The sequence below is a fragment of the Ambystoma mexicanum genome, chromosome 12 (assembly GCF_040938575.1).
Source record: "Ambystoma mexicanum isolate Mex_15411 chromosome 12, UKY_AmexF1_1, whole genome shotgun sequence".
Classification (NCBI taxonomy): Eukaryota; Metazoa; Chordata; class Amphibia; order Caudata; family Ambystomatidae; genus Ambystoma; species Ambystoma mexicanum.
Window position 1 is genome coordinate 967,749,300 of NC_090936.1, and position 14,950 is coordinate 967,764,249.

General features: G+C 47.5%; 1 protein-coding gene across 1 annotated transcript in view; it reads left to right on the top strand.

Annotated features, from left to right (window-relative positions):
- GOLGB1 (golgin B1) overlaps positions 1–14,950 on the top strand; it is a 959,320-nt gene that overhangs the window by 369,430 nt on the left and 574,940 nt on the right. The window contains exons 10-11 of the mRNA XM_069629448.1: positions 1,705–1,778; positions 7,438–13,661. Coding sequence (XP_069485549.1) covers positions 1,705–1,778; positions 7,438–13,661 — 6,298 coding nt within the window. The remainder of the gene's footprint in view (positions 1–1,704; positions 1,779–7,437; positions 13,662–14,950) is intronic.

Genomic DNA, 14,950 nt, shown 5'->3' on the forward strand with positions numbered 1-14,950 from the left:
CTCGTCATGGTGCAATTGATAATAAAAAGCTCTGCTCTTTGGACAGTGACCCCTGAGACAGTTCTGGCTGTCGCATCCCACCGAGACGGACCAATCATATAGTGAGTGGAAATCATTGAGGTCAACGCCGCTGAGAACTTTCTCCCTCAACAATTAATTGTAAACTGTTTGGCTAGTTGGAGCTTTCTGGCCAACAGCAGAAATTAACCTACAAATAAACATTCATAGCTAAAACGTGAGGCCTAGCATGCTAGAATGGCGAAATCTGCAGCCTTTAACAATAGTGTATTTTAACATGCTAGACCTCTTGCTCAATACACTCTTGCTCAATACAACAACTGACAACTACATTTATTAAAATGCAAACTACCCAATCAAAATAGATCCCAACTACATAACATTTTATAATAATAAACGGGTGGTGAAAAGAATATAAAGAAATACTTTGCTGCACATGTGTTTTCCTATGCAGCACATCGCCTGTGTCATAAACAGTCGTCTGCGTCCCTTCTGGACTTCGTGGTCCCTCCACGTTCTACAAAACAGACACGGCCCCGCGGCTCTGCGCGTCTCAAAGCTACTGCTTGCTGTAGTTGGACGTGTGTTGCCGGAGTCCGCTCGGGGCTTTCTTCTGATTCTTGGTTCCTGGTTCCTTGAATCCCCTTTCCTTCCACCCTTTCCTCTGCCTTACCTCCAATCTTCCTGGATTTTCACCCGCACTCGGGTCCCGGCGTTCCGTGCCTCCGAGTGCGAGCATCATTTCTTCCTGGTCTCCGTCCTGGTCATCTGAACGTATCCTGGAGTTGGATTGTGAAACTTCACGCTGGAATCCGAGGACCAGCACACAGGTTTATACAAATCCCGGACCGTGAGAAAGAAGACGCCACAGAAGGTTGCAAGCAAACAACAAAAACAGATGAGAAGGGGAGAGATTTGTGACAGCCTGAGAACTCCCTGAAGTGTGGCAAAACTACATCTGTTCTAAATACGTCTCACCACGAAAAACTTGAAGCACCTACGTCACTACCAGGGGTCCGATGCCTTGCTAAAAGAGTTGTCTTATCTTGTACTTCCACAAACCTTTAGGTTGTTGTACCTGTATATTTACAACAGTAGCACCCAAGCAGGTTGGGGTATCTTTGTAGTCAGTCCATAGACTTGCGGTAATGGGATTTCATCAGGATGGAAAGAGTGAGTGCATATCCTAGTGAAAGAATTAGTAAGGGGAACCTTTAGGGATTTATCAGTTTGGGGACTGCCTGACAAATGGTCCAGGCAAATAAGGGCACTTGGGGGATGATGGAAGGCTTGTGGGTAAATTGTGGTGTGAGATATATCTGGAAATGGTGAGACTGAAACCGTTTCTTCTGCTGATTTAAATTCTGGCCTTACAGCATGATAATTGCAGTCAGTTGATTTTCTGGGGTCTTGGATGAGTTTGAGGTTGATTGGAGCAGGGTATGTTTTGGTGGTACATTGGGGATTATGGTGGTCTTTTTGGGTTGATATTATTTTGTGTGTCTTGATTCACGTTCAGAGAAAAACAGTATACTGTTGAGTGATTATTTCTGGGGGTCAATATGGCTAGGTGCGATATTGTGGGTGGAGCAAATGCATTAAACAGCTACTTTTAGTTTTTATTGGTGTTGCGTCTCTGAACCATGTTGAGCAGAGCTAGTTAACAAATCTTCTTTCTTTTTTCAGCAACACTAATTTCATCTGTCGAACATCAAGAGACATCCCCTGTACCAATGTTGGGTTCTGATGATGCAATCCAGGTAACACTTGCTGAATGGGAGCCTAGGATGCAAAATCTCAAAAGTATGACAGGGGCTTTCAGTGTTGTTCTTTTCTAAGGCTTTTTGGTCTCTTTAGCAGTGAGCTTTTTAATTGTATTTCTAAATTAACTGTTAATCTTTAAAATTGTTTGTTAAACCCTATTTGTCTGGGACTTTAACCCTCTTTATTAAAATCTGTTTGGCATACCTCTCGGAGTACTTATGTACTTGGTACATTGCAGAGGCTTAATTTGAAACCTTTAAGTAATGAGAGGTTAGTCCAGGAGATCACTTCTCTGCTGCTGGGAGGTTTTGGCTAATGCTTGCTTTTCACTATAAGTAAAAAAAAAAAAAAAACCTCCTATTAGTTATATCTTTAAATATGTCCATCCCTTAATGATGATTACCCAGTTTCAATTGTCTATAGTGCGATCCCATATCCTCTCGTGTATCAGTAGAATTGTAGATAAGGATATCCACTTCATATTTATTTAGTGTAAAAAGAACCAGTTGTTTAGTCTTACCTTCATTTACACAGCAAAACCCCCAGTTACCACTGCAGTTAGCCCAAAAGTTCTCCTAGGTATTAATAACCCTCTGGAGATGTTACCTTTATTCTTCTACTGGCCCAAGGTGCTGGTCAAGATGGATCCAACTGCAGATCTTGCACCACTTGACAAATGCCTGTCAACGTTTGTGGCAATTTAAAAGGCCATGTGCCTATTTCCAGTCATAGGGACTCCCTTTGAGAGAGTATGGTTCAGCATAGTTGGTCCCCTTGAGCTCCCAACCTCCTTAGGGACCTGGGTCATGTTCTTAGTTGTGGACTTTGCAATCAGGTACCAACAGGCAGTGCCAAGGAAGACTGTCCCCGCCAATGCCGGTGGTGACACCCTCATCTTGGTCCTTAACTGGGAAGGATTTCCCATGGTGGTGGTGGTTTCTGAGAGGGAATCGAGCTTTATGTTGAATTGTATCAAAACCATGTGGTCTCAGCATGCAGTAGCCTGCACGTTGTCCACTGCCTTCCACACCATGCCAATTGTCAACAGGAGAGGTTTAACATAATGTTAGAGTGTAGATTGGGTGCTCTTAGGCAGCCCTTGTAGACGTAATGGGGGTTTCCTTCACCATTGCTTACATCTCCCCCCGTCCCCCCCACCCTCCCCGTCCCCCACCCACCCACCCCCCCATCTCCCACCCACCCACCCTCCCCATCCCCCCGGCCCCAGTCCCCCCACCCACCCTCCCCATCTCCCCCGTCCCCCCCCACCCACCCTCCCCATCTCCCCCGTCCATCTCCCCCGTCCCCCCCCCACCCACCCTCCCCATCTCCCCCGTCCCCCCCCCACCCACCCTCCCCATCTCCCCCGTCCCCCCCCCCACCCACCCTCCCCATCTCCCCCGTCCCCCCCCACCCACCCTCCCCATCTTCCCCCGTCCCCCCCCCACCCACCCTCCCCATCTCCCCCGTCCCCCCCCCCCCCCACCCCTCCCATCTCCCCCGTCCCCCCCCACCCACCCTCCCCATCTCCCCCGTCCCCCCCCACCCACCCTCCCCATCTCCCCCGTCCCCCCCCCACCCACCCTCCCCATCTCCCCCGTCCCCCCACCCACCCTCCCCAACTCCCCCGTCCCCCCCCACCCACCCTCCCCATCTCCCCCGTCCCCCCCCCACCCACCCTCCCCATCTCCCCCGTCCCCCCCCCCCCCCCACCCACCCTCCCATCTCCCCCGCCCCCCCCCCACCCACCCTCCCCATCTCCCCCGTCCCCCCCCCCCCACCCACCCTCCCCATCTCCCCCGTCCCCCCCCACCCCCCCCCTCCCCTCCCCCACACACCCTCCCCACTCCCCCGTCCCCCCCCCCCCCACCCACCCTCCCCATCTCCCCGTCCCCCCCCCACCCACCTCCCCATCTCCCCCCCCCCCCCCCCCCCCACCCTCCCATCTCCCCGTCCCCCCCCCCACCCACCCTCCCCATCTCCCCCGTCCCCCCCCCACCCACCCTCCCCATCTCCCCCGTCCCCCCCCCACCCACCCTCCCCCATCTCCCCGTCCCCCCCCCCACCCACCCTCCCCATCTCCCCCGTCCCCCCCCCCCACCACCCTCCCCTCTCCCGTCCCCCCCCCACCCACCCTCCCATCTCCCCCGTCCCCCCCCCCACCCACCCCTCCCCATCTCCCCCGTCCCCCCCCCACCCACCCCTCCCCATCTCCCCCGTCTCCCCACCCACCCTCCCCATCTCCCCGTCCCCATCTCCCCACCCACCCTCCCCATCTCCCCCGTCCCCATCTCCCACCCACCCTCCCCATCTCCCCCACCCCCCCACCCACCCTCCCCATCTCCCCGTCCCCCACCCACCCTCCCCATCTCCCCCCTCCCCATCTCCCCCTCCCCCACCCACCCACCCTCCCCATCTCGCCCCTCCCCCACCCACCCACCCTCCCCATCTCGCCCCTCCCCCACCCACCCTCCCCATCTCCCCCTCCCCCCATCCTCCACGTCCCACACCCACCCACCCTCCCCATATCCCCCCCTCCAACCTCCACCCACCCTCCCCATCTCCCCGTCCCGTCCCATCTCCCCCCGTTCCCCCCCACCTCCCCATCTCCCCCCGTCCCCCCCACCCTCCCCATCTCCCCCCGTCCCCCCCACCCACCCTCCCCATCTCCACCCCCAATACCACCCTCCCCATCTCCCCCCCTCCAACCACCCTCCCCATCTCCCCCCCTCCCCATCTGCCTTGGTAATCTCTATCTCACTGTGCATTCTTTTCACTAGCTGCAGTGTTGGGCTGTATTAAGATGGATATCTAGTATCTGGCCTGGTGGACAGATTTTAGGATGCCACCCTAGTTATAGTGAACAGGGGAACTCTGAGAGGTTAGCCAAAACCCAATCAAGTTAGCAATGGAGAGCAGACAAGGCAATTCTCAGGAGAGCGTGAGTGGGGGCAGGGATCCACAATGAGTCCACACATTGAAGCACACTATAATTCAATTTAGACAAGAATTGTATGAAAATACAATATTTATTCTAGGTCCAGAACATACACTAAAAAATAAACAAGCATGTGATAATCTTGCACAACACTCAATTATAAACTTATATACAGTCACCATGGGTTCTTGAAATGCATTCAGTGACATATATCAATAAAATAAGGTAAGTAAGTGATGCAGTAAGATGGAACCAAGTCACAATAAATATGCCCTAGCTGCAGAAGTCAAAATCCTATGAAGAGTGTGGCTGGTGCCCAAAAGTCAAAATGCTTTACCCCAGAATGGACGTGATGCAGGTAAAGTACTTGTGTTTGTGAATGCTCACGAGAAGTGATGCAACAAAGTTACTTTTAAGTAAAAATGTGTTCTAATCTTATAGGTAAAGCTGCTCAGGTACGACGACCAAAAAGCAGCGGAATGGAAGGATACAAAGAGCCTTGCTCTCAATGTTATCCTATGAAGGACAGGGAGAGTAAAATGCTTTGTGTTTACTTTCTCCCCCCTCCTGACTCTGATTTTCCCAGATGATTGGATGGGTCGACTGGGGGGGAGGCGGGGGGGTCACTGGAGGTTGGATTTCCTGCTGTTGGTTCTGGTAAGAGGGGCCCAGGACCTGCAGGTGCAAAGATTGTTCCTGTCTGGTTCAGGAGCCGAGTGCAACCCTTTTCGATGGAGAAATGCAGAAAGCACCAATGTAGACCTCTTCAGGACACTTCACAGCTTGTGGAAAGGTGAGTTCCAGTGATGGCCACTGCACACTTGCGACTGCAGGCATCCTTCTAGTCACGGTTGAAGATCTTCCAGGACAGGATCCCTTGAAGCTGGGAGGTGACTTACACCACAAGCTGGCAACCACCGAAGTTAAGCTGCAAACGCGGAACTGTTCTAGCGAGTTAGCCCTCTTGAGAGCTGTTCAGTCCACCAGGTGGCCCAGGTACACTTCCGAAGGCTTCGGATGGTGAGAACATGTCGTGACTGGTTGGTCCCACCAGACCATGGGTTTAAGCCCCAGACAGGGCCTTTGCAGATCAGGTAGTCCAACAGGGCTTCTCCGGGCAAGACGCAATAAAGGATGCTGGGCCTCTTCATGAGTCTTTTTTCGGATCTTCAGTTGGCTGTTATTTAAAATAGGATTGTTGGCTCCAACGCTGATCTTAAGAAATGGCTGCAGTAGTCCTCTTCCTATCCAAAATCCAGCCTCCTCCAAGCCCTTCAATAGTAAGGGTGTGCATCATTCAAGCAGCCAGCAGTGGTCCAATCAGGGACCACTGTTGGTTTCACTCATGCCCCATACCGAGACTTTCAGGCACCACGCATGTGAAGTGGGACAAGACAGTACCACCCCCTTCCTGAGAGAGACAGACAGACAGAGAGACACACACACACACACACACACAAACACATATACCCCGCCCTTAATGATATTTCCTTACCTAGCAAGGCAGGAAGAAGGCCAAACCACAATATGCCAAAGAACAAGCGTAAATCTCGTGGCGTGGCCATTTTAGGTCACTTGCCACGTTAAGTAGCCATACGCGTTAAACTCAAATGTGTACACTAAATATAACACCAAAAATGTAAACATGTATCTGCTGCCACCAGCTTGTCTTTTGGCACATATAAAAATAACCAAAAATCCAACGGGAAAGGTATTAGTGTGATAAAAGTATCCCCATTGCACTGCTTTGTAAGATGCTGTGTGCAATGTTAAAAAGTTACAAAAAGTAAAAGACAAAAGGTAAACAGTTTGTCAGGACAGGTTCAAAAACAAAAGTAAAAACATATGGGGGTCAATGGAGGCAAAGTTGCCAAAAGATAAATCTTTCCTAACAGGCTACATTGTAAATTGAAGACTTCTGACTAAATTTAAGTTTACACTTCAGGACACTGCCCATATGCACAAAAAATGCATGCACACATTTTTCATCCCATTTAAAGCAATGCTCAAACACTTAACCAAATAATTAGTGTTTACTGCCAACATGCAAACTAATGAACTAGGAAATCTGAGCTCAAATCCCTGCTTCCTCCTTGGACCACAATTATGTGATCCTGTACAAATTGGTTTCTCTCAATGTGCCTTGTTTTCACCAGATGCTAAAATTCAGATTGCCTATTAGAAGCTTGCATTGTTTAGCTTGATTAAAGTCTCCTGACTTACTTGAAGGCAGTGCGTCAGGGATATCACACACACCTTTTTCAGTCCTGCTTTGACACTTTTAAAAAAGGAAAATAATAGACTTTGCCATAGCATTTTTGTGTAGGCAGCTGGTGTGTGTGCGCATGCTTGTGTGTGTATTTGTGCATGCTTGTGCAATCCATATTTTCCTGCTGAAATGTAACAATTCCGTGCAATTTCTGTTTTAATGTTTGTGTATTGCATATTCTCTCTCACTCAGTCGAGATGGCTAAGGTGCGTCTCTGGCATTTCATGGCAGTTATGTAGTTTGCTATAAATGGTACCGCATGGGAATTGAAAAAAAAATATCTGACTTTAAGAACAGACTATGATCTGCTGTCCTCTAAATGTGTAGCACGCTACAAATTTAATTCTTTTTTCTTCACCCCTTTACTGCCATTATGTATTTTTGTTTGTTAGGAGCTTTAACTTTACATTTTGGATAATTTGACAGGTTCTTTTTTGTTTTTTGACAGGATCACATAGATGAAATGATCAAAGAGGGTAAGACTGCTGGTTCTACAGAGAAACACTATGACATTCTTCTGACCAAGACTGTGGATCTGAGAAGCAAAGAGCTCTCGATCCTAATGCTCGACCTGAAAGATGCTCAGGAAGATGTCTCCAGAATGAAGGAGGAGCTACCAGGGATGGAACAAATGTTAACCATGACGGGCACACCAGGATCTCAGACTCTGGGAGGAACTACTGTCGCAGAATGTGTGGTTGAACAAGCTGCCGACCATCTGAGAATAGAGGAAAAGTGTGAGCCAGGCAGCATGTTTCGGACTGAAACACTGCAAGATTCACAAATCGTATTGAAAGGACAAGATTCATCTCTGCAGTGCGAGGAGAGTATATCTTCAGTGGAATATGTGGAGTCACCAGAGCACATTTGGCATCAGGAGATGCAAACCAGTAGAAGTATCCTACACCTCGAGTCCCTCATGTACACTTCATGTGAATCTGGGGAGAGCCTGGAGGTGATAACCGAAACCCCAATCACCGGGCCTTCTTTCTCTAAATCGACAGAGCAAGACTGGCAAAGGCTGCAAATGGAAATCTTGCATCTCCAAAAACATGAAGAGAATTACAAGAGGGAGCTTGAGGAACGGGATGCACAAATTAATCGGTTAAACCAGCTGCTCAAGGAACACAAGAAGATTGAAGACAATGATAACACTGTGCATGTTGTAATGGAAGATAAGCAGGAGTCTCCTAAAGTAGTGGGTATCACAGATCAACTCCGACTGCTTGAGTGGAACCTGGCTGATGCTGAAAAAGAGAGACTTTCAGACTATCAAAGCAATACAATGCAGCACAGTCTGCTGGGAGAGCAGATAAATAGCCTTGAAAATGAATCCAAGTCAAAAGATCTCAAAATGGAATCTTTGCAGAAAGATCTAGACCAGGTCCAGCTCCAACTGTTCGAGCAGGTTACCCATGTCAAGCTACTCGGAGCGCAACTACAGGCCAAGACGGAGGAGGTAGTCATTTGTGAGGCACGTTTGCAGGAGAGTCAGACCAAAGTTGAAGAACTATCTCGGCACATCTCTTTGAAAGAGGTGAAAGCAGCAGAGACTGAACAGCTTCTCTCCCAGAGCACCAAGGACATAGAAAGTCTCCGTACAGCTTTAGCAGATAAAGATCTCCAGGTAGCAGAGATCAGTCACAGCATGTCTGAGAAGATGGTTTTACTAAATGAAGAAAAGTTCTCACACTTGAATGAACTAAAGGCTCTTAAGAAGCACCTGGGATCGCTAGGTGACAGACAAAAGGCAAAAGACCAGCCAATGAAGAATGAAGTGGAAGAAAAAGATTATTTCTTCAAAACCCCTGAGCTTGTGGAGCTAGAGAAAGTGGTGGCAACAATGCAAAGAGAGAAAGAAGTACAAGAATTTCAGTTAGCAATCATGAGTGAAGAAAAGCAGCAGCTCCAAGGAGAGCGAGACGTGCTCCAGGGTCAGCTACAAATTATAAATAGGGGCCAGCCCGAAGTGGAGCAAGCACTCAAGACTGATGCTCTGCAAGGTCAAGTGGAACCAGTGGCTCAGGAGCAGCTAACGGACCAAATTATGTTCCTGGAAAAGGAAGTAAAAGAGTTGGAGCTACAACTGAAGACTTCTAGGGGTGAGCAACTCCATGAAAGCGAAATCAAGGAGACTCTGCAAGTCGAGTTGTATGAGATCAAAGCCCAACTGGAAACCCTAAGAAAGGAACAGCTTTTGCAACAAAGGGAAATGGACAGAATACTGCAGGAAAAAGAACAGTTTCAGGTGGCATTCGAAACATTAAAAAATGAGTATTCCCCCCTACATGACGAGCAGTTAGCCACACTGCATTGTGAGAATAGAGATCTGGAACAGCTAGAAACACTTAGACATGAAGCACTTGAACTACAAGCCAAGGTAGCTGAATTGCAAGAGGAGAAAGAACGACTACAAGGTCAGTTGGAAACTTTCAGAAATGAAAACTGCCAACAGAGCGAAGTCTTGGAGGCAGTCCAAAGCGAAAACCAAAAGCTACTGAATCATATAGAAACCCTAAGACATGAGCATATTGTGGAAGGAAAAGCAATGGAAGAGCTGTCTGAACAATGTGAACTACATGAACAATTAGAAACAGTCAAAAACAGTCTTCCACAAGATGGGCTAATGGGGACTCTACAGCATGAGAACACTGAGCTCAGAGAGCAATTAGATATACTGATAAAGGAAGGCCACCAGAGGGATGAAAACATTACCATAGCAAAGGAAGTGAAAGAAGAGGCTCCACATCCACTTGAAACTACTGAAAATGAGCAGCCGCAACAGCGCCTCCATTTAAGGGTGAATGAGGATTTACAAGTTCAGTTAGAAGAGGAGAAGAAAGAGAATGAACACATGAAGAAGAAGCTACAGGCAGCTCTCACTAACCGCAAAGAGTTAATGCAAAAAATAGACCGCTTAGAGCAAGAGGTGGTGCTCTTCAGTGGACAATCCAAGAGAGAAGAATTAATTAAAGTTGAGACTGGTGGAACTAACCAAGATTGTAAACTGAATGTAGAGGAAGGAGAGCTTGCTGAATTCAGAAAAATGGAAATCTCTCTGAATCAACAGTTATCAGAAAAAGAACTTGCGTTGGAGAATGCCAAAAAAGACCTAGCAGAAAATGCATCCAATGAAGAGAAGCTGCAGGCCTTGATCAAAGAATTGACTCTAGACTTGCAGGATAAGAACAACCTCATTGAGTCTATGAAGGTGGAAGTGCTGGAAAATCAATCAATTATTCAAAAACTGACTGAGATCACAAAGAGTTCAACTAGTACTGACACAGTCTCTATTATCGGCTCTTCAGCCATATTTTCGGATGCAGCTCAAGAAGTCACGATATCGCTCCTAGAAAGCAAAATCTCTAGTTTGGAACAAGAAAAGGAGCAACTCCAAAAGAAAGTACAGGAAACATTGGTATCCCGCAAAAACACCATTAAAAAAGCACAAGAGAAAGACCGACATCACAGAGAGCAACTAAAACAGCAGAAGGAGGAATATAACCTCCTGCAGGAAAGGTTTGATGAGCAAAACCAGCACCATGTGAGCATCCAAGAGCAGCTTCGCAAACTGCAAAAAGAGTTAGAAGAGCAAAAACACAGCCAGTCCCATGCAGACGCAGCAGCTATTCTGCCAATTTCATCAGAGCAGGCAGAGCCAGCTCAGATGAGCCTTCAGGACTCGCTTTGGGGTCAGGAGTGGGTGGAATTCACAAATTCAGAAGTGGAAGATACCCTTAAAAGAACAGATGTGTTTCAGTGCGCAGCTCTGCCAGTGGACCAGTACAGGATCCAGATTGAGCAAGTGAAAGCTCAAAAAGCTGATCTTGAGATGCAGGTGGGCCGCTTGGAAGAGGAGATTTCAAAGAAATTAGGAGAAGAACAGCAGTTACAAGAACAGATGGTTCTGTTAATGTCAAATTTAGAGTCTGTCAAAATAGATCATAGTGAAGCGTTAGACACAATTGAACGTTTGCAACTCGAACTGGAGAATAGTCGTGCAGAGCTGGTTACATTGGAAGAGATGAAAAAATTACAGCCACAAATTGTGGAAATGGAAAGACTTTTGAGCCTTCAAAACGAAGAGAAAGTTAATCTTTGCCTGCAGCTCAGAGAGAAAGAGGAAGCTTTGGATTGTTTGCAGAACACACTAGTAGAGAAGGAAGACTTGATGAAGGCCTTACACATACAACTAAAAAACGAGGCCCAGGACCATGAGGAGAAAAGCAAGAGGCTCCAAACTGAAGTTCTTGAAGTCCAACAGAAGCAGGAAGAGGAGGCAGAAGAGACCAAATCCAAACAGGTAATACATAGGAAACTTCAGGCTGCACTTATCTCTAGGAAAGAAGCCCTGAAAGAAAGCAAGTCTTTGAAAGGGGAGCTGGCCAGTGCCAGAAACACAATTGTTGAACTGAGCAACAAGCTGGAAGTACTCAGGAACGATATTTCCATTCTGGTTGCAGAAAAGGAAGAACTGTTACAGGACTCTGCTAGACTTCAGGAAGAAAGGGACAAGCTGATCAGTGAAGTTGAGAAAGCTATCTTAGAAAATCAAAATCTTTCATCTTCCTGTGAAAGTCTGAAGCTTGCTTTTGAGGGAGTCACACATGAGAAAGCGGGCCTGGAGAAGGAATTTGTGGCATCCCGAGATTCCCTAGCTATGCAGAGCTCGGAGTGGCAAGAGAAGCATAAGGAATTACAAAAGGATTATGAAACCCTCTTGCAGTCGTATGAGAATGTCAGCAATGAGACCGAAAGAATACGACGAGTTATGGAAACTGTCCGGCAGGAAAAGCAAGAGATTTTCAATAAAATGAAGACCGCAGAGGCCCAAAAGAAGGAGGTGGACAAGCAGCTGGAAGAAGCTGAACATGAAATGGATGGCATGAAGGAAAAGATGAGAAAGTTTGCAAAATCAAAGCAGCAGAAAATCCTAGAGCTGGAAGATGAAAATGAGAAGCTCCGTGCAGAGCTGAATCCAAGCAGCAGTGAAAAGAAGCAGCCCGAAGATGCTTCGCTTAGAGAAATTGACAATCTGAAGGAGGAACGTGAGCGATTACAATTAGAAAGTGCAGCTCTTGTAAGTCAACTCAAAGCATTAACTGCTGAAAATATCTCCCTGTCTGAAGAAGCTAATTATTTAAGACACCAATTGCAGACTATAGAAGCAACAGGGAGTGCTAGCGCAAAGACAGAACAGAAAACTCAAGAAGGCCTTGTCCAAGAGAACGTGATTGCCCAGGCAGCGGCTGCACTTTCAGCAGCAGCCTCATTTCAAGAACCGGTTAAGGAGATTGTAAGTCAAGACACCAGTGCAGAATCTTCTGGGCCATTCCACACCCAGGAGCAACTGAAGACAAATGAAGGCAGCTCGCATGATGAGATTAACAAGTATATTCAACAGATCTCCCATCTCCAACAGCAAGTCTCAGAACTCGAAGAAGTGAAAAGCATCATGCAAGAAAAACTATCACACTTGAATGCTGATTTGCAAGCAGTGACTGAGGAAAGGCAAGGCTTTCAGAACCTGCTAACCGCTAACTGCAATGAAGCAAAAGCCCTTCAGAAAACAATAGCCGAGTTAGAAGCAAAGAACTTTGAATACAGTGAGGAACTGACCAAGGTTAGACAGCTGAAGGATATGTTTGAAGTAGAGAAAGATGATTTGGAGGAGCGGCTAATGAATCAGTTAGCAGAGCTGAATGGCAGTATCGGAAATTACCAGCAAGATGCAACAGATTTCCAGACCAAAAACCACAATTTAGAATCTGAACTCCATGGCTTCCAGATTAGAATAAGTCAGCTTGAGGAAGAAAAGCGACAGCTGGAACGAGAGAAAAGGGAAGCAGAGTCACAGATGCAGAAGGAATACACAGAGAAACTGAAATCTGCTCATACAAGTGAGAAGGGGCGGAAGACCCATGCAAAGGAGCTTCAGGAGTTGCTTCGAGAAAAGCAACTTGAAGTGAAACACCTGCAGAAAGATTGCATCAGCTATCAGGAAAAGATTTCAGCCCTTGAGAGGATAGTGAAAGCGTTGGAGTTTGTGCAAAACGAGTCGCTGAAGGAGCAGGCAGCAGCCAAAGAGAATTTTGCTAAAGTGTTTGAAGAACGCAAAAAAGCTCAGGCTGATATGACATCCCTCAAAGTCCTGTTGGACGATACCCAGAGTGAGACTGCAAGGGTGTTAGCAGATAGCCTTAAACTGAAGGAAGAGCTGCAGTCAACAAAAGACAGCATTGTTAGTCAACTGAGGAATAAAGATGAAGAGCTTGAGCGCCGAATGCAACAAGAAAGGGACAAGTATTTAAAGGAGTCCAAGAATATGCAGGAGAAACTAGATGCTCTTCAACGAGAGAAGGATCATATGGAAGGGACACTGCTGGATCTCCAGACTTTCTTGGACAAAAAGAACCAGGATACTAAGGAACTCCAAGGAAGTCTAAATGAAAACCTTGCCAAACTGGCAGCTTTCAGTCGAAGTATGTCCTCCCTCCAAAATGATCGAGATCGTGTCATTGATGAGTCCAAGAAATGGGAGAAGAAGTTCACCAGTGCCATTCAGAAGAAGGAGACTGAGATTCAGGCCAAGGAAAAGGCATGCCAAGTCCTGAAAGATCAAGCAAAGCAGATGTCCATACTGGTTGAGGAGCTACAGATTAAAGTATCAAGGTAAAGCGCAAAATTTAATCAGTCTAGTGTTTTCCCCCTTTCGTTAGAGATCACACAAGACAACAATGTGCCCCCACACCTGTAAGGAGTACACATGGGTCCTTTCAGTTTGGCTCCTGGTGTGTTTCTTAAAATAGGTTGATAGTGATGTTTTCTGAAAACCTACACAGGAAAGTGTCACTCTGCATATTAATAATAGCTTCTATGTCTTCCAATTGGGAAACTATAGCCATGTCAAATTTACCCCACAAGGGAAACATAAGCAAACTCTTGCCACATTTAAAATCCCATTGAAACTCTCCAGCAGGGTATATTTTGTTCTCCAGCATGGGGTCTGGCATGGATTCACATGCTCATGAATATTCCCCGTCATCAGGATGGGAATCCTCTGTAAAAGAAAAACTGTCTTTCTCCTATAAATCCATCACTGAAGTCAAACTGCCCTCAACCAATGACTGTCCTCTACCTAAGCCCCTCCTCTGGCAGGCATCTTTAGATTTTTACCACACGTTCAAGTGTTGAGAGTCCTCGCGTTTCAGTCTTCAAGCTTTCTGCATTTGTTTGTGTTTTTTGGTAGGCAAACTGTTTTCGGTTCAATTCAGCCTGTGTGCTCCATCACTTATTCTTCCGATTAATGGGGACCCGTTTTTTGGCATTTTTCATCGCCCCTTAAGGGCAGAAGTCATCGAATGTTTCTTCTTGGAAGCTTCCAGAAGTTCATCGGGCCTACACCGCGCCGGATCCTGTCAGGAGAAGAAGGACGGAGCTTCCCTCTTCAATCTGTGCACCATCTCTCGTTTGCGGAATGTTTTCACGGATGACAAGCATTCGCAGTGCCTGTATTGTCTACACCCGACGCATAAGGAGGAAGATTGTGAGATCTGCCGTGGCTTCTCCAAGCGCCTGATGAAGGATCGACACGTCTGGTTGGCGACGTTGCTGAAGGCCACGGCCTCTACCCCGGGTGGTTCACAGGGGCATGGCTCTTCGGATCCAGACAACCTGAGCGGGCTTCTAAGTCCTTTGAGGGCGCTCCATCCGTGGGGACCCAAGACAAGGCCAAGCACTGCAAATCGGTTTCCGTTGGGGTTGCTGCGCAAGCAGGTCCCCACCAGTCAGGGCGTGTTCGTCTGTCTGCCTCGATCTCCAGCCACCGCTCCAGCTCTTCGTCCAAGAAAAAGTCAGCTACCCCAGGGAAGCTGTGGGTGAAACCAATGAAGACCAAGCAGGACAAGGTGTCTGACCTGCCTGTGAAGGCCCAGGTGATCCTGGCCAACATGTCCTATTCC